Consider the following 20,617-nt stretch of genomic DNA (forward strand, 5'->3'; position numbering starts at 1 on the left):
AGGAAAACAAACAGACAGGGGGTTTGAATACTTGGGTGCCCTTGAAAGACCCTGCAGCAAACTGCAGTGAGATTAGGAGGAAAGTCTTCACTGAACTGCCTCCTCTTCCTGACAGCACCACGGATTTTAGGAGCAATCAGGGAAGCAAAGGGAAGCAAACTCTGCTTCAAAAGGTGGTTCATCACCTTTCTACTCTCAACATTTAGTTTGTCCAGGAGACATGCACCTTCAGAAGGCTGAAGCTGTTCTCACATAGCTCTGATATGCCCTCAGCCACTGGAATATGCATGTGACACTGGGTGTATCTGCTGAAGTTTTCAAACCCTCCAACACCACTAAAATGTGACAAATTCTCATACACAAAGCCCTATTCATTCTCAAACCAGCTTGCACGTCAGGTCTCTCAAAGTTACCATCATTATCTTGATTTGCAGCATACTGGTAAATCCTATACATCTTCAAAGAAAAAAATAAACTGACTTCTGGTTCAAGTTGTATAGATTTTATTCACAGAAGCTATCTCCTTCTGACATCTACCTCTAAATTGCTTGATATAATGAGAGTACCATGCCTGCCATGCTTCCTTTACTTGGTGTGCTAACTCATATTTTAGATCAAAACCATACAAAAAGGCATGAAAAACACAGGAGTCAAAACTGGTTATGTCCTCCATTTATCAATTTTAAACCATCACTGCAACAGCTTAAAGACTCTGTGCTCTAGTTACGAAAGTCCCTTTACAGCTATAAGAAAAAAGGATGTTCTGAGACTCTGGGGTGAAAGAAACGACAAGCAGAGGAGCTGAAAGCTGGTGCTCAAGCCCTGGGTAGGCAGAACACTTTTGGGCAACATTGGTACTGGTTTTGTGCTCAAATTTGCTCTGGATGACGTGAAAATATTAATGTCCCAGTTCATTCTTAAATAATCATAAACAGTGCTGACCACCAGAAACTATGGGCTTTTAGTATGCAGCGATTTGACTACATTCATAAGAAGATTTAGCAGTTCTCAGAAGCTACTTAAAGCAGATTTGTTGACAACTGGGCTTAACTGACTTTAATAAACACACAAATGACTGCACAATCTCTGGGTTACAAGTGATTTAACAGTTATTTCTTTGTTTTCTTTTTTTTTTTCTTCTTAAAAAATTTATCAACTATAATCTCAACCATACTACAGCATGCAACTTGCATTAACAACCCACTTCATATCAAACGGTAAATACAAGTGCAAACAGTTTATTAACAAAACACGCAGTGCAAAAATCTCTCATTAGTTAATGTTAGTTAAGGGACATATAACATCAATAAATACCAACTAAAATAAAATCCCAAATCTCCTCTATAAAGAATCTAATAAGAGCCATTTAAGGTAGAGAAGGAACCAGCTCTTTATGAAATGAAGAGAAAGGAGGAACTTTGAGGTTGCCAGAAGCAAATCTTGAAACAAAAAAAATCTGGGAAAAGGCAGGCTCTAATCATGACCAGCGAGATACCTTGGAATAGGCTGTGATTCTACAAAAAACAGAGGCCTCTATGACTTAGAAACAAATCAGATCTTGAGAATTCAGTAACTTGAAGTGAAAAGCAAGCATCTGAATTCTGGGCTAATTTGCACAACAAATTCAGAAAAAGCAGAAGGAAACAAGGAAGGAAAAGCAGAAGCTTGCACCACAGGAAACAGATGGAGTAAATATTTTTCATTTGATATCCCTTCTAATTAACTAGAAGTGTCACTGGAAGCAAAAGCAGATACATCCCTGATAAAATTAAACACGGAAAGTTTTAAACAAGACTAACTTTCAATTTGGAAAAGGCAGAAATGGAACAGTCACGTCTTCAATGGAGAGAGAATATCAAGCAGGATGAATGAATGGAAAGCAATTACTTCTTCAGTATGCAATATTTCTCATTACCAAAGAAGGTGTTTTTCAGTAAAACTTTACCTTTCTCACAATGACTTCCCGTGAATCCAGAAGGGCAGACACATTTGTTAGGGGCTACACAGGTTCCACCATATCTGCACCCTTCTTCACAGAATGCTGCAAGATAAAAGGAATATGTGGGTAATACATCAGGTAAAAAAAAGAAAAGAAAATGTATTTGCAGTACAATGAGAAAAACAACTAAATTCTAAGCAATTACCAGAATTCAACATTCAGTCCACCTGCAAACACAAAGAGAAGTAACTCAAAGGACAAGAGGAGAAATCTCAGATTACACCACAGGCAAACCACCTCACCAGTAAAAGATTAGTAACCATCTGGAAGAAGAGGAGAGGGAAAAAATACATCATATGATTTCAATGGGGCTGATCTTCTTCCAATTATACAAATTTGCATATTACAATTACAGTGCCCTGATAACCCACAGGAAACAGGCTAGTTGGATAGTGTCAACTACTTTGTTCCTCACTTCTATCCAATACACTTCACTGAAATGTCTGCAAACACACAATATTTTGCTTTTTCAGTTTTTATTTTTAAGTGTAAGGTACTTTTTGTGGAAGCAAGAAATCAAATAATGGTGAGGGTCATGACTGGAAACAGAGAAGGGCTCAACCCCAACACCTCTACTGAGGTGTGATTCTTGACAGAGCAGTACCCAAGCACTTTAGAAGTGTTTGCCCAATAACTAGGATTTGAAACAACTGATGGCTCTCATCTTTTCTTGTGAGCACCGTGTGATGTTGTTCCTCGTGCTCACAGCTGGTTTAGCAGAAAGTCCACCCAGTGTGCAAGTACGCAGGTGAATGTTACTCTTTTTTTATTTCCTTTTATTGTGTGTGTGAAAGTAGCAGGACTGAGGCAAGAAGAGGAAAGGAAATGGCATCAGGACACTCATCTATTTCGTTCTGGTAACTTGAGTAGGATCTTTGCTAAGACTAAGAGCAGGCCCCTCCCCTAACACACTCTCCCCCTCTAGATATTTATTGAACCTCACAGGTTACTCAGTGGGTTTGATTGCATTTATGAGGGAAGTTACAATTAATATTTAAACAGCAGCTCTGTGCATCTAAGCTAATAACAGATTTGCAAAGTTGTTTCCTGCAAGCTAAAATCACAGATGGAGTGCTGGCAAAGAGACGTTACAAACGCCATGAAAAGGCTTGAAGTGCTACATAACAGAAAAAAACGTTTAAGATTTATTTTCCAATGCACTAAAAAAAAAAAAGAATAAAGTGAATAAAGCACTAGGCAATAAAGAGAATCTTTTGCAATTGTTAACCACTTAGAGGATGAAAAGCACACCATCATATCTCTTGACTGAACTGACAGACCCATCTGCCTCACTGTAAATATATAATTCATGGCATGCCATACTGCTTCATGGAGGACAGAAGAATGCTACAGTGGTTTAGAGAAGGCCGTAGCAGAACACCCTGAGCGCTCCTGTGACTGCAGCAGTGTGGAGAAAGCACAGGTCTTGCCCAGTAACACTTCCCGCTCATCAGTGCACACACTCCATATGGGAAGCTTCTAAAATACTTCTAATTTGAAACCAGCCAATTCCTACTGCATGGGAAGGAGAGAAATACGGTTTAAGAGGAGTATTTTGTGATTTTTTTACATATAAATATTTGTAGAAGAGCGTAACTGTGCCGAAAGCTGAAAGTATGGAAACCAACTCTAAAATATATTAAAAGACATGATGGGACTCAAAGGATTCCTTCCAGAGCTCTTGGAAGAACATTTGCTCATCTTTAGTTGCAGCATTCTCAGAGAAGGTGCAAGTTAAATTCTACGTCTGCATTTTTTTTTATGGTTGGAAATTCAGAGTAAGCAGAGACTTTTTCAGTGAAGCGGTAACACATTTCTGCAAATATCAAAAGAACTCAAATCTGAGGCAGAGGGGTGAAAAAAAGAAAGATAATGGCAAAAAAAGTGAATGGTTCATCCTCAATATACATCACATCGTACTGGGAAAGAACCACACGGGGCTCTTAAAAGAATTCATAAAGGGCATTAAAAAGATGATGTTTATTGTCTATATGTCATGCATGTCCAGTGAAAGTTATTAGTGCTAAGAGAGAGGGGTAGGAGCATTCATGCACCTTCTTTGCCACCATCAGTGGGGGCTACCAATTTACTAATGTGAAATGTCTGCTGCTTGCAATAAATCCTATTAGTAGGCCAGCAGAGTGAGGTGGTGTTTTCTTCTGTTCTCATTTAAAATTTCCAACAGAGAAAGGCTTATGAGGCAGGGCTGGTCATGTAAAAGATCTTCCCATTAGGGCTTGTTATGTCAGTGCAGCAGTCAGGTCTTGACACGTACAGGTAGAGCCACGAGTGCCATTCCCACCTGGGAGGGAGAGTGTGGGATGCCTGCCATGGGCTAAAACTCTTGATCTTTCTATTCCTTCCTACCTATCCATATCCAAACACACCTCCTATATATGCATATTCAAATGTGCCAGCTCTTGCTTGTTGAGTATTTTGAAATGTCGCATCATAGCAACTTATAGGGAAAAAAGAGGCGGGGGGGTAAGAAAAAAAATAAAAAAAAATCACAACAATATTGGTACAGGGACACCCTGAGGAACTACAGGTTGCTGTGAGAAGGGACTCTGTACTGTCCAGGAGTCACCCAGTCACCCAGCCTGTTACACAGATGTTGGAGGAGGAGGCTGAGCAAAGGCTGCACAAGGAAAGAATTCACCTGTCCATTTCAATTTCTGTAGATGCTGAAAAATCCTCCACAACACAGGACTAACTACGCTTGTCTTCATTGCTCGGGCTTTGGTGGATTTGGGGGATGTGATTCATTCTTCTATTTTTATGCAAGAAAAGAAAACCCCAAGGAAGAGTGCCAGCATTACCCTGCTGTTCCCCAGCACAAACCCTCTCATTCCTGCATTGTAGGCTTGCAGGAAATGGGAACATCAAACCCACAAATCTCAGAGCATAGTTACAAAATCAAAATATTTCTCTGAAGGCTACTTTCCTTAAGTGCTAGAAAAATAGTTCACAGAATTATATGCAATACTGATAGCACTGCTCTAAATTTTAAGGATGCTCAATACCTCTAATAACAGGAAGACAGTTTCAATTGCTAGCAATTTTACCTAACTTCACTTATTTGAACTCTTTTCTCTAATAGTCAGGTCTCTGGCTGAAGCCTTTTAGAACATTTTATCAAAATTCATTCACTGCCAACAGTGAGATTTTTTCCTTTACACCATTAGCAGAAGAAATTAATTAAGGGAAATCTTTACATCCTTTCTGTACACCTTATGGACAAGGGGAGCTAAAAGGGAGAGCTCAGTGACTGAACAGGAAACCAACTGGAGTGCCTGGGCTTTCCTGAAACTACTTGCTTTGCTGCTTGTGCTTTGTTATATATCTTGTGGGCTCTGGGGTATGGATTTCCACTGTGGTTTAGACCCTTCAAAAATCTACCGGGAGGGGCTGGAGATCCACTCCACCAGTACCACAGAATTAGCAGTTATAAACCTTGGTTGCAGATTCCCTCCTGCTCAAACAAAGTCAACACAAGGAAGATAAATCATGGCTGGATCGAACATTGCTGATGCATTCCCATAAGTAGATCCTGTCTCTGAAATTATTTGCAGGCTGGAAACCTCTTTAAAAAAAGGAGAGTGGTTACTGAATTTACCTACCATAAAGGTTTTATCAAGCAAATTAAGTGAGGATGCCATTAGGGTAAAATCCACACAGGTAAATTTCTGTTGTTAAGAGATTTATTCAGTATTCTGTACGTAAAGGAAACAGAATCTATCGATTTCAGGAGGCTGCTGCCAAAGTGAACAGACCTCTGCAACGCCAACAGATTTTCTCCACTGAAATAAAAGCCTTTATCCTATAAAGACCTTTCCAAAATAGACATAATTTCTCTGCAGAGGAGGAATTTTATTTTTGATGCACATCCTCCTCCATGATGAACCTGTAGAGAATGGAAGCAGCCAGAACTGTAAGTCTGAATATGCCATTTTTGAGATGATGTTGGAGGGACGGAAGAGTTCTCACTGCAGAGCTCCACGAAGAGCAGCATGAAAATGCCACACTCCTGGACATGCACAAGCTGCATTATTCCAGTTTTGGCATGGTAGCACAGTTCACTACCTCACTGTGCTACTACAGGAAAGCAGGTGCTGCAGCATGGAAGATGAGCAAAAACCTCTCACTTCCAAGTGTAATACAGTAGTTATTATAAAACATTTGTACTTGAATACAGAAAAACATTTTAGTACAAGAAAATGAATAAATAAACCAAAACCAAGTAATTGCCCTATGAATTTAAATGAATATTGCTTGACTATGAAGAGATACAAAGGTCACCTTCCCAATTAAATCAGACATATTAAATCTTATTTCCAGATATACTAAATGCCTGTAAAAGTGAAAAAAGGGACATTCAGGAAAGGCAAGGAAGGGGTCAGGCACTGCCTGGGTAAACAAAAATATGCAGCTTTGGAAGAGAGATGGGCTGGTGCAACTATACAAGCAATTTGATAATCAATTGATGGAAAGACCACAATTTCATTAGCTGATTGAATTTACCCAGACAAGTATGCACAAGGGCACAGTTGATAACAATCCAACTATGTAAGCCAAATACCAGAGTAATTGGATGATACCAGTTGCTGAGGTGGGTTTAGAGGACAGCTGAGAAAGTTAAGAGAAAACACACAACTAAAACAAGGGAGCAAAGGGAGCAGCAGAGGTTCTGCTCTTTTTCTCTGCGCTCAAGTGTGACACTATCATCTATAAAAGGACAAAACTCTCTTTGGTTCAGTGAACTACATCCATTGGATACAGGGTGTGACTTATTTCACACAAAAAAAAGTCTGCCAAATGCCACTGGAGTCCTTTTACAGCTGGCTGGAGTCAGAGAAGGACAAATCTGGTAGGAATGAACTTTGGGCAAAAGAACTGTCCTGGAAAATTTTTGGAGCAAGAAGGGAAGTGCGGGTTTGTCTTCCAGTCAGGACGAGAACACATCTGAGGCTGGAAGACAAACCCTTAGCTGGGCAGTTACCACTCATGTGAGGGGCTTCCAGCCTAATTTATGCTTCTGGTTTTATTGTATGAGAGTTATTCAGTGCAGGAAGAGCCTACAAATCTCAGGTCTTGTATCAGCTGATTGTCAAGTTATTACTCCTGAGTTATTTTTTCCAGAAATTTCACAAATAAGAGGTACTTTGCAAATGTAATTGGTTTTAACTGCCACCTAGTGTAGTCAAAATTCCAAATTCTGGCAGCACAAAATGTGTAGGTGTGTTAGAGGTAAGTCTGACCAAAGATCAATGGACTCAGAATTAAGGTTTGGAGGTGGGTGTTTTTCAAAGCACCCAGAGGAGCATGAAGGAATTCTTTCAAATTTGGCAGGCAACGCACAGTGAGGGAAAAAAAAAAGGGCAAAATAGAAAAGTCCATAGCAGGATTATAAAGAATAACAAATACATCGGGGAGAAACTATGGCAAAGATATTGGGTACAGGCATACACACCTACTGGGAGTGGGTTTGAGTGTCTATGTATATATTTGCATGCTGTATAATATTTATCAAAGTGATGAACTAATATTTTAGAGTTTGCCACTAGGCTATTTCAGCTGATGTAGCAGTGAATCTCTTCAGGCACCCAGTCACACTGCACTTGCAAAATTAAGATTTAGGGGAATTTGGAAGGCTGGGCATATCTCTCAGAAGGCACTGAACTCTTAGCAGTGAGCCTTTTCTTTGCTGTTACATGATGTTAAATTCTCTTGGTGCTTGGTGTTTTGCTTGACTGATATGTGATCAAGCTGTGGCCATCTGCAGGTAAGCAGCAGATCATTCATCTGGGTGCTTTCAGGGTGGGTTCAAATGCTGTTTGGCTGGAGATGCTGAAGGTTTTTTTGAAAAATGAAACTTAAACTCCTTAAAATTAACACGATGAATCATAGTGATAAATGCTAATAATTTCCTCTGTACTACCCCAATAATGCAACCTACTTTTGAATGAGTAAGTTACTCACCTTGATCAATACATTTTCACCTAAAATCTTTCCTAATGAGCAAACAAGCTATATTTAATTAAATTAATTCAGAAAGCATATTGAATGGGCAGAACTTGTCCATTCTGCTCTATGGGTGAAATGGCATCTATGAAACCCTTACTGATGCCAAGCTCATTTTATGGCTCTGAGGACACATATGTGACAATTTCCCAAGATGTATTTGAAAAAGATCAAAAGAAGCAGTAAGAGACAAAAGCAATATACTAAAATTTGTCCTGTGATATATATTAAACTTTTGGAAGCATCTCACACATCCCCAGATGATTCTGTGCCAAATAAATATTCTTCTTGCCATTTTACTGCTCTGCTTCCCCAAGGCTTCAATATTTTTAGTGCACCATTTTAAGCCAACTGCAGCTGTCTGTCTAGTGACCTAATAATAAGCATGACAAAACAGGGCAGAATACTTCTTCCACAAACACACTGAACACCACCATCTTTCAAAATTCAAATTCAACAGTTAAAACTGTAGGATCAACCTGACATTTACTGTGAGAACAACACGTCACATGATACTACTGGAGCTTTTCTTGGCATCAAATCACTGGGCTTGTTACACTCCCTGGTTGTTTTAACAAACAGGTAGAGAATAATTTATATTTACAAACATAACACAGTTCCTTTAGAAATCACTTGTGATTAATAAATCTTAATTTACGGATAAAGAAGCATGTCCCATAAGCACAAAACAAGCATTTTCCCTTGTCTGAGTTATCATCACAACTTTAGAAAGACCTCGATTCAAGTCTCATTGAACTCAATGAAAAAAAGAATAATTAATTCAATAACAGTGAATGCAATCTGAGGTCTGTTTGACCTCAATATATGGAATATTCTGACAATATAAAAACAGTTTTCTAGCAATGTGCATTTTACAGATCTCTCATCCTAGTGTTCCCATCCATACAAACACACGTTCAGCACAAGACCAGCTGGATTATCCCTAATGGAACAGCTACAGAGACTTGGAATTCACTCTTCTTGCTTTGCCCTGTAGCACTGACAGGCACCCTCACCCACAAAACACAAGCCTGTTTGCCAGTGAGAAACATTCTGTCTCAGTGTGAGAGATTTTCTCTACATTGTAAATGAAAATCTACCCAACCTCCCTCAAATAACTGTGTGTTACGAAAAACACCAGAATGTTCAATAAGCTGTAAAATAAAAAAAAATGCCTAAAATGTTAATAAAACATTATTTTATGGTAATTCTCTCTGTGAGGAACGCTGTCATTTGAAATTGTAGAGAAACTTTAGGAAAGCATTTTCATTCACAGCTGGAAGCAAGTATGTTGCTTGGGTGCCATCACAGCCTCTAAAACGTTGCATTCAGCAACATTTTTTTTAAGGTTGCTGGTACCTTATTGCCAATGTAACAACTGAAACCACAAGCAAATACTTGTTTTGATAGCTGCACAAAATATGGATTAGCAAGTCAAGGAATTCTTGATGGCATTTAACTATCTGAAGGTGACAATACTGGGAGGGAGAAGATGAAAATGAGAAATAAAAAGACAGTAAGATTTTCAGGTCTGGATCAAGGATGTGTAAAGACAAATAATTGTCAAAGACATTAAGAGACCTTGAGCTGTGTCTTTTTAAACAAGCTCACTAAAATTAATTCGGGCGTTCTCTCTCATTGTCTTAATATTACACAAGTAACAACTGCAGTGGTGCCTCTGAAAACCTTTTCTAATGGACTTTTTCATCACCTTTTAAATCTCCCTCATTTTGCCAGGACTGCTCCTCTCAAAATAAAAGCCCTTTTTTCCAAACCGCATTGATCACATTCTATTGACCAACACCGGGAGGATGGGAATTGTCAGCTCCAGAGATCACAGTCCTCTGCTTACACCACGGGAAGGACTTTCAGAGCTCCCCCCCACAACACCCATCCAGCCCTCACGCCTTATCAGAAAGATGCCGTGTTAGATACAGACATTTCCCCATTAAGGAACAGAATTCCAAGTTAATCTCGGTTTGCAGAATCTCCCTTACCTTGCAGTCTCCAACAGATAAAGGTTTGAATTCACTAAAGGTGCTGCCAAGAAGGCAATCAAGAGATGAAAAGCCCTGCATCCCATAAGCAATGCCCCCGGGCATTCTGTCTCATTCAGATCAAGTTTATACAAGGGAAAGAAAGAATAACAAAGAGAACAAGGCACGGGGGGTTGGAGAGGTGGGGGAAGAGAGGTTCAAACTCAGTGCTAAAACACACCACACTGAATAATGAATTCTCTTAGGTAGGTCTGGATAACTTTTGCACTCTTACACTTCCTCTGACCTTTGCAGTTGATGGATCAAAAAGAGAATGCAAATAACTGGAGACAATTAATCTCGGCTCTTATCTGCACTTTAAATCAGAAAGTTTTTCAGTAGCAGATTCTTCTCAAAACAAAAAAAAAATCTTTTTAGCAATTATTCTAATTTTCCCAGTGCCAAAAGACGTGTTCAGCTCAATACCTGGATTTACCTCACATAATCTCCCCAAATTAATTTTATCCATACGAAAAGATAATAAACGTCAATATTTTGATTTTTGAAAAAGACACCAGATTTTTTTCAGTAGGAAAAAAAGAAGCACTGAAAAGTGATATTGTTCTCACTGTTCCAGAGAAATCTCAGTCTAAAGGCAGAGATTGCTGGTGCTCAAGCTGGCGTGACAGCAGGTGTGATACACATCACCATCATAATCATCATAATACATTGCTTTTAAATAAATCCTTTCATCTCAAGCTTTTATTCATTATGAACAATTAAGCCTTACAACCCCCCAGTGAGGAAGATGCATTAAGAGCCTGAACCTGTCAGGCACTTCTACGGAACAGAGTAACTACAGAAATATAATTTAATAAAGAACGCGCTGAACAAGTAAGAGCAGAAAAGCAAATATAATCTTTGTGTGTATAATCTCTGAATGAGCCAAGAGCGTTTTAGAAACCCAAGGGGCCACCCTCTCTGCTAGTGTCAATTAGTAAATCTATACCAATTTACACAGTGCCTGCGAATTTACCCTTTAAATTCTTAGAGCTACAAGACTCCAAGGAGTACATCACTGTCACGGTTTATAAGACCATACTGCTGACTTGTGTCTTAACATACACTTGTAATCACGTAAACATTTTAGCTAATACCTAGAAAACATGCCCAGTGTTGACTTGAGTTTCTGCCACCTGTTCCCTGCCTCTATTTTTTTTTTTTTTTCCTTTTTGGGCAGAGAACTGAGTAGTTACATGTTGGGGAATGGTAAAGGAAAATGATATATAGATCCTTGGTTGCTTTTTCACAGAGCAGTGGCACCTCGGTCACAAAGTGATTCTGCATCAGTGCACTCTGTACTTTGCCGGACAGGCCCCAGAACGATGTCTTTGTGTGCTTCAAGATATCAAAGTAATGAAAAACCTCTACAACTGCTTTGATTGGCCTTTAGACTGGATATATTGGGAAAAATTTCTTCACCAAAAGGGCTGTCAAGCACTGAAACAGGCTGCCCAGGGCACTGGTGGAGTCACCCTCCCTGGAGGGATTTAGATGTGGCACTTGGGGACACGGTTTAATGACGGGCTTGGCGGTGCTGGGGGAACAGCTGGACTGGATGATCTTGGAGGTCCTTCCCAGCCTTAATGACTCTGTGATTCTATTCAAGGTGCTGGAACTTTTCAGTTCCTTCAGCACTTAAAAGCTTGGTGTGTTTGGTGGCCAAAATTTTCTTTCCCAGTGGGCGCAAACACTCCAGACAGTGTTTGTTTGCTTTCCCAACCTGACAGCAGTGCTTCAGCAGCACCATGGGACATATGCTGGAGGGATGCTTTTAGTACTTTGGATTCATTTAGGATCCTATGGTTCCACATAAATATGAAATATCTTTCTTTTGCTCGAGTTCTGCTAAGGGTACAAAGGGTAAGTCTCAATGCAGGAAAAATAAAGCCCCACCAAAGACAGCTGTAATCCTTCCATCGAGTGCCGTGCGTGTTCCTAATGGAAAATGACTTCAAAACAGATTTCCAGTACCACACCTCCTTAGGATATCACTGCTACAATGTTTAGTTTGCAAAATCCGACTTACAGGAACACTTGCTGTATTTCTTGGCAGTGCAACATTTAATTTTATGGTGCATAAAATGCATTTCTCTTACCAGATGTATCAGTTCCCTGGTATCATGCCTAAACTGCCTCATACTCATAAATGCTGTGTGGGGAACATTTATTTTTGTTGTTCTAGTACACACTTTTACTTGCTCCTAACAACCTGCTTCCCTGAATAACAACAAATTTAGCTTTGACTGCCCTTAATAGACTTGATCACGTGCATGCCATATATACTCTTACATACATTTCATGATTATGCACAAAAGTATCCCAGCTACGCATCCTAAAGTGCTTAGGAATTACAAAACTGTTTATACATAAGAAATTACTAAAAAAAAAAAAAACAAAACAACAAAGAAAATTGCAATATAAAAAAACCTGTCCACAAACTGAAATTCAACCTTTGGTTTATCAGAGGTCAGCCCACTTCCTAAATCTAGGTTGAACATTCCATTTAATCATGCCCTGTCAAAAAAAATTAGATTTTGCTCCGTGCTGCGAAAATTTTAGGAAGGAGAAACGTAATTGCAACATTCCCTGACTAAAATTCAGGGAAAACCATGTGCATATGTTTCACAGTGGAGCAGAATGACTGTGGGGACCCACCACAGCCACACAGCAGTCGTACCACTGTGCAGATCCTGGCAGACATCCTACAAACAACAGGGCTCAAGAAGCGCTCTGGAAGAAGACAAAGGCATCACTTACACGACCTGACTTGTGGAAATTTGTCCCTAACGTTGTGACATGAAAGCAGGTAAGATTAATTTAATTGTCAGCTTTTCCAGTTGCCTGCTGTGGCTGGCTTTTAATGAAGGAGTGAGGCATTTTTGAAAACTGTTACTCTCTCTGTACGTGCATGTTTCTGTTCTCAACACCCTCACACCCAGACTTTCTGCAATCTGGTAACAGCAGCTCCGGCAGATGAGGAGCTCCCGACTTTATTAAACACAATCTTAACTCCTTCCTGTCCCGCCCTCCGATGCAGCTTCGAGAGGCTTCACTAAAATCTTCCAAAAATAGTTTCCAAAACCGTATTCTTTGAATCTACAAGTGTCCTCTTAAAAGAACAAGCAAATGAGCTGCACAAAACGTGTGTTTTTTAAAACAAGTCACAAAATCTTCAGAAACACAGTGGCCCGTAGTATATTCTCTCATGTAGTACCTAGTCTGCATATATTTTACTGCAAATAAGTGTACACTAAGCATAGTTCTAAATAACAGTTTGTTTAACACCAAAGATATTACTCAAGCCAAGAATAAGATGCATATGTTTAGTGTGGAGATACATATGAATCAGATACAAAAATGTTGTTTAGTTTGGAGGTATTTGTGTTTATTTTAAAGACATTTATCTGACCTGCTGGAAAGCAGCTCTGCAAAGAAGGACCTGGAGGTCCCAGTGGATAACAAGCTGTCCACTAACCAGTAGTGTGCTTTTGTGGCCAGGAAGGCCAATTATGTCCTGAGGGGCATGGGGAAGAGCTTTGCCAGCAGGCCAGGGGAGGTGATCCTCATCTCAGCCCTGATGAGGCCACATCTGGAGTGCTGTGTCCAGTTCTGGGCCCCTCAGTAAAAGAGAGACCTGGAGCTACTGGAGCAAGTCTAGAGGAGGGGAGCAAAGACGATTAAGGACTGGAGCATCTCTCTTATGAGGAAAGGCTGAGGCAGCTGGGCCTGTTCAGCCTCGAGAAGAGACGGCTGAGAGGGGACATCATCAATATCCATCAGTATCTGAAGGGAGGTGGCACAGGAATTCCACCTGAATATGCCTGAGGAGTGTGTGGAGTCTTCCTCACTGGAGGTATTCCAGAACCATCTGGGCACAATCCTGTGCCATGTGCTCTTGGGATGACTCTGCTTGAGCAGGAAGGTTGGACCAGAGGGACCCTTTGTGGTGCCTTCCAACCCTACCCACCCTGTGATACTGTTTCCAGTTACACGTGTGTGTGAAGCTGAAAACATGCCTGATAATACCAGGTAGAGAATAAAAACAAAGCAGCAGCACCACAAGTATTTAAACATCGTATTGCCTCACTAATAAAAATTCCAGCAGAGTAAAGGAACTTTTGAAATACCTTCATCGCCAGTCAAGTGAAAATAAAAGCCCTGAAATCTTAAAACTTCAAGTGTTCTCATACAAATAGCTGAGTACAGAAGTCATTTCTGTTTAAAGACAAAGTTCAGTAAGGTTTGCCTTCAAGAAGAAAAAAGTATGGTCTCACTGAGCAGCAATGAAGTGGTCATCTCTAATGTACACTGACAAAACAAGTCAAATTGTGGGGAAAAAATGCTCTCTGAACAGCTCTGTGAAACTTTATGCACACCGCTGTTATGTTGTTGCTGTTTCTTCTTTTTTCCCCAAAAAAATCTCCCAGCAAAATTACTAGGTGTGTACACTATGAATAACAGTGCACAGCAAAAAGAAGATAAATCTCTTACAGTGCACATAATCAGTCACTAATAGCAAACAAAATTACCACTGCTGGATAGTGCCAGAATAATGATGCCCCATTGATATATAAACAGAAAACTTGAAATAAAAACATACACTGGGCAGAAGGCAAGCTTCTCTAGTTAAAATAAGTGTCTCTCTTGTGCACTGCAGCTGACAGGTCAAGATTTCAGGAGATGGCACGTCGTTACGAGACCAGAGTTCTGATAATTGTGCAGGCACCAAATGGGCTTAAGGGAAGTAATGGACAGCAGCAGCAAACCTGTACAGGGAGAAATCTGCTGCACAGGAGTGCACAGCCTGATGGGCTTGTACTTTGTCCCTCATGAAAGGCAACCCAGAGTCTGAAGTCATCTATTTAACTACTAAATAGCTGGTGTCAGCAACGGGGCAGGATTCCTCAGACTCTACTGTGCTGCCACAGACAATCACATCCATCCAAAATAAACCTTTGAAATTGTGGTCTATGTGGTACAGTAATTCTCCAGCCCTAGGGGGTTGGTAGGACATCAAAAGCTATAGGGCACGATAAAGACAGTGTTTTTCTTAGAGCGGAGTGTCAGACACAAATAACACAGGGGTTTTGCTATTTCCATGACAAAGCTTTGCTTTTTCAGGATCCACAGCCCCATTTACTTAATTGACCGGTATCAGGGCATTTAAATACACATTTAAGACATTAAGAAGCTGAATGAACATACTTAAGAAAGAATTGATTTCTGTTGCTTCCAAAAGACACATAAAGGAATAAGATACTTCTATATCAGTTAGAAACTCGAGGAAATTCAGCCTAGGTCGTTCACCTACTGCTTTGTATTTTGTTATTGTAGAATAAATCAACAAATCCAGCATCACAATGCAATTTCTACGGTAACTTACATCTACCTCTATCTGTATTGTGCCACTGAGTAGGTACTTCAGTGAAAAGGGAACGTTTCTCAGAGCTGCATATGAGGTTTGGTGAAGCAAATGAGATTACAGGACCTGCCACGTGCAAACTTGTAAGAAACCTGAGCCAAAGTAAAAACGTTGTGACAGACCAGGAGCAAGACAAATAAACAAGGCATCCCCTGGGGACAATAAACACTCAAAACATCCAGGCAAAATGCGATGCTGTTCATTCCTGAAAAGGCAAAACCTCACAGGGCAATAACGTAACCTAACAGCCCCCAAAGCAATTCTGCTGCAAAGACAAATACCAGTAGTTTCTCCAAGTTGAGACATCTTAAATCACATTCTCTAGTAGTTAAAATTCACATTGGTACTTCATTAATGTGCATGTCCCAGATAAGCCCATGGCAAGTATTGCTTTGCACTAATAACTACAATTTGATGCTGTCAATACTCTCGAGCAGAGGGCAGGAACAGTTGGTATTGTCACCTAAAACAATACTAAATATACCCAGTTGTATTAGAAGAGTGTTGCTGTAAAGTTCCTGCCTTACATTTGCTTTTTATAGCAAGCACTTCTTTAAAACAAAAAAGAAAAAAAAAGAAACATGAAAATTTAGAACAATTTGGACCCCCTTTTATGATGTACAGCAGGGCACAATGAAGCATAAATCTAACATATTAGTATCTTGATCATGTGCCTGGTAAGATCACGCAGGTCAGGTTTAGAGAGAGGCTGCCTTCTCTACTGTCCTAATCCCTGGGTATTTTAAACTCCAAAAAGAAAATGTAAAGATGCATAGTGATGAAAGGAAAGCTGAATGTTATCTCAACTGGTTTCTAAGGGCACTGCCATCACATCAGGAAGTCTTTCTAAATCCTTGCAGTTTTGGAGCAGGTTTTTTTATTATTTTCCTTTTATCTGTTTATGCTGAATGTTCTATGGCTCTACCTCTATTATTATTAACTTGTGTGTACAGTCTTCATGAGAATATCCTTACTGAGGGGGAAATATCCCGAAGCCAAGATGTCAGTAGAAAAATTGACTTGAGAAGCCACCGTTGCAGAATATAGATCCACTGGTCAGCTACCCAACATGGAATTCTTGTTTCCACTTGGCCAGCCTCTGAGATTTGCCTTTTGGACTAATCAGAGCCTTTGGAGGAACTCCAGGTTCTTCAATACACTAAAAATCCATCCTGTTGTTTTTCAAATGGGCAGAGGCAAATAGAGCATTATCAAGTGTACTAATTGATCCAAATGCAGTGCAAACTAAATTAATAGGGCTGGAAATGCTGGGAAAAAAATTTAAAACAGCATTAATAACATTAAAAAATAGCTTAATAAAGCTGAAAATAAGATGTGAGCAACTTGAGGCTATTTCTGATATTTCTTTCTGTTTAAACAGGCTTCTTCCTGCAGACTGTTATCAGCTCAGCAGGAGCCTTTCAAGAGAGGCATTTTTCTCATTCTGTGCATTCTAAGTTAGTTTTCTATGAAGTTCAGCCTGTCTGTAAAAGCTGCTGCCAATTCACAGAAAAAAAGCACAACTGCAGCAAAGTAATGATGATACCCTGACAGCACCTGAGCTGCAATACTGAGCTGCAACTTCAATCAAATTTTATCTCAAATATGGACTTCGCTGACTTCTCTTGCAGATAGGGAGTTACTGCACAGAAGGGGAAGAAGGCACCTAAATGAAAAAGAAATCAATCCTTATTAGAAAGATTTTCCTCTGTCTAAGTGGACTGTGGAAGTCCTTGGCTTGCCAGCAAGGCACTGATCCCTCCTCTTTTTCTCTGCTGCTGAAAAGGGTCCATCAGCACTGGAAGGTGTGGAAAGGGATGAGGTCGAAGAGAGCACTACACTCAATTGGATGTGATAGGACAAAGCACCCCAGATCTGAGTGACAAGGGACTGAGAGGCCTCTGAATACAATATCTTGAGCTATTTCTGAAGAGAAGGAATGCCAGCTGGGCTTCAAGAGGAGGGAGAATCTCCAGCAGGAAACTCGGAGCTTTGCTCTTCGCACAAGAGAACAGAGAGAGATGCACTGTATTTCTCTGCCCCAGAAGTTCTAGGAAGTAACACAAAGAATGTAAAAAGGAGCAGAGGAAGGAGAAAGTAAATGAAACAGAACAGTTGGGATGTGTGCAGGTATGGAAGGAATGAGAAACTGAAGATGTACACAGAAAAAACAGAGCACCCCTAGATGTTGTAAATCTCACTGACAACCAACCAGTAGAAAAAGGGAATACTGTTGGCTGCACAGGAATCCTGGCCACATCTTGTAATATTTAAATTTTAAGAAATCAAAAGAGAAGTGCCTGCTGACTTCAAAAGGCAGAAAAACCCCTACAGGGAAGAACTAGCCTGCAACATCTATAAATGTACAGAAATTAGAAGAAAAAGCTGTTATCTTTGGAAAAGGCACCAAAGGAGAAAGTCACTGTGTCATTACACATATGATGCACATTTGTTTGAAAACAGATTCTGATGACTAAAAGGTGACCTTAATAGATATAAACCCATGGTCCTGACTCAGCTTAGAAATCTGTACTTTACTGTACAGATTGTGAAAGGACTTCTGTAAAATTTAGAGTAAAGCTACTGTCCCGTTACTTCTATCACAAGTTGATCATTCACTCACATGAGTGATTACAGCTCCTCAAGACACTCTGTAGCAAAAACATTACCTGTACATGAACTTCATGAACCATCCATAAAGATGCACTGCAAGTAACTGAGAAAGAACATTCTGAAGGACTGGTGAAAATGAGACATATCAGCTCCAACCACTGAAGCCCCAGTCACTGCTTTCCCAAATAAGCATCTGAGTTGGCATATCAGTCTAAGGCATAATGCTTTTAACTCCAGAAGGCTATTACATGCTGTTGTCTTCCCCATTTATGCCTCTGGCACATCCCCAACACAGTTACAGTCCTGTTTAGTTACAGCTTGGCCTTTTGCACATTTAATGATAGCCACAGATGTAAGGGGTGGTAATTTGAGTGGTACAGTTCTGCAATAAAGCTAACATCATATATTTCTAATATGCATCAGAGCTTTCCCCCAAAAGTCTACTGCAGCTTTGACAAGTACATGTATCACTGATGGACAAAATTTAACCTCTAATTTAAGTCTGAAGTGAGATATGAACAACAAAATATTTAAGAGGAGAAAGGCTAAATACTATTTACAGGAATCCAAAATCCAGCTCATTCTCTCCTAGAAGAACTGAGAAAAAAACAACAACTCATGAGCCACTAGACAAGAATCATTACAAGCAAGGACAAAAAGGCTTGCACAAAAAACCTGCTTGTTAGGGACTTCTGAGGTCACTCCTGGACCAGCCTTGCCTGCCTGCCACAGCACATACCACACAGCTGTTGGTAACCAGGAGCACATGAAGTCACATGAAGAAGAGGGCCCAGGGCATGATACCTTTTATGATACTGCTCAGACATTGTCTTAGTGTGAAAATACATAAGAAGAAAATACATCTCAGAAGAACCAAACTGAGGAATTAAACAGCAGCAAATTCTTGGTACTGGATAATATGAAATGGTCCCTAACATACCAAATAAAACCCCACAAACCAACACTTACAGCAAGATGAACTTTAATGAAACTGAACAAAAGGCTCAGTGAGAGTAAAGCAAAGTACAGACTGGTATAGATCTAGGCTGGTCTTCTGCTATAACCTTTTAAAAGTAGGAAAGCAGCCACAAACCACAGCTCAACAAGTTCCAACCAGTCTGGTCTATCTGTACTCTTCTGCTACTTCCACTCTGACCTTCCTTCAATAGACCAGGCTTTCTAATAGGGACTCTTCATTTAAAGAAGGATTTCCTTTCTTCAGGACACAGCTGCTGCCCAAACAAGTCAATCATACTGTCAGCAGAAGAATGGACTAAAAGCCTGGCAGCAAGCAGTGATTCCAGTCCTGGAAGACACAGGAGCTGAAGAGAGGCTCAAAGGGCATCTCTGAGACATTCATTAACTAAAGAAGTTTCAACAGATTCAGTGTACATCATCTTATTGGTGTTTTCATTGAGGTTACCAGGGGCTCTGAAAATGAGAGGAGTCACTGGGAAGCAGCCAGGGCACTGATGAGATTGCCTCAGTTCCTCTCCAAGACCAAGACACCCAGGAACACATCAGGGCAGGCATCAGCTCCCCAGCAGAAGTTTTGACCAAGATGATCAATAAGCTTATTAAAAAAGAAGGCTTCAAAAATTGATTCTTTTTTCCCCCCCCACAAGGGTCCTACTGATTTTCTGCTCTGAAGTCTCTTAGGGAGCTACATTTTCTTTACCAAAGTAGTAGAGAAATTACACAGAAGGACAGTCAGTCAGATGGACATAAAGTTCTGGAATGGAATGAAATGTCATGGAAAGAAAGTGGAATAAAGGGGTTATAATCACTGAATCTCTATTACTTTTTGAAAGGTGCCCTTACTGAACAGGTGTCTGAAGAACTTCTACATTTCACTTTCATGGTTTGTCTAACCTTGACTATGTTTGAATCTGTTGAGAAGATGACACTTGGAAGTACAAGAAGCTAACAGTGTGTAGGTAATTCCCAGGATCTGCTGTTTCCCACAAGACTTGGACAACTTCCAACGAGCCTGTTGCCCAGAGGTTATTATTACAAACCACTGAACTCGTAAATACCGCAACAACAAAACCACAATTAACCTGCAGAAACTATTCCTATCATAAAACACTGCAAAAAAAAGGGTGCTTGTTAGATTCTCAACTCCAGATCTGAAGCTTAAATGAGGCTTTTCCTCATGCTCCAAGGAGAAACCGCAGGGAGGACGTGTGACCGAGTTCCAAACTTGTGACCTCTTTGCAGGGTCGGTGGAGGGGGAAGGAGACAAGAGGAGAGGAAAGGAGAGGATGGAAAGAATTTCTATGGTCTTTGCAAGTACTGGCCAATTCCCCCTTGACTCCTGTCTCAGCCCTGCTTTTTCTGCTGCTTGCCTGCCCGTCTGCTTGAGAGCAGGACGCACTCAAGCACTCACATCCCTTCTGCCCAGATCCACGTTAGAGCTGACACGACATTGTGTGAAGCAGAAAGGAAAATCTCTCTCTAAGATAGATGTTGTGTTGGTGTCCTCTCAGCTCTGGATGAGAAACTGCACATTCAGAATGGTGA

General features: G+C 40.3%; 1 protein-coding gene across 3 annotated transcripts in view; it reads right to left on the reverse strand.

The window, feature by feature from the left end:
- The window catches only part of NELL1 (neural EGFL like 1), a 264,862-nt gene that overhangs the window by 59,213 nt on the left and 185,032 nt on the right, over positions 1-20,617 (reverse strand). For 2 of the 3 annotated variants that reach the window (XM_050335663.1, XM_050335665.1), the window contains exon 15: positions 1,946-2,041. The exons of the other annotated variant lie outside the window; for it this stretch is intronic. In XM_050335663.1, coding sequence (XP_050191620.1) covers positions 1,946-2,041 — 96 coding nt within the window. The remainder of the gene's footprint in view (positions 1-1,945; positions 2,042-20,617) is intronic. 3 annotated transcript variants of the gene reach the window in all.

The sequence above is a fragment of the Myiozetetes cayanensis genome, unplaced genomic scaffold (genome assembly GCF_022539395.1).
Source record: "Myiozetetes cayanensis isolate MyiCay16 unplaced genomic scaffold, myiCay2020 scf6-25, whole genome shotgun sequence".
Taxonomy (NCBI): Eukaryota; Metazoa; Chordata; class Aves; order Passeriformes; family Tyrannidae; genus Myiozetetes; species Myiozetetes cayanensis.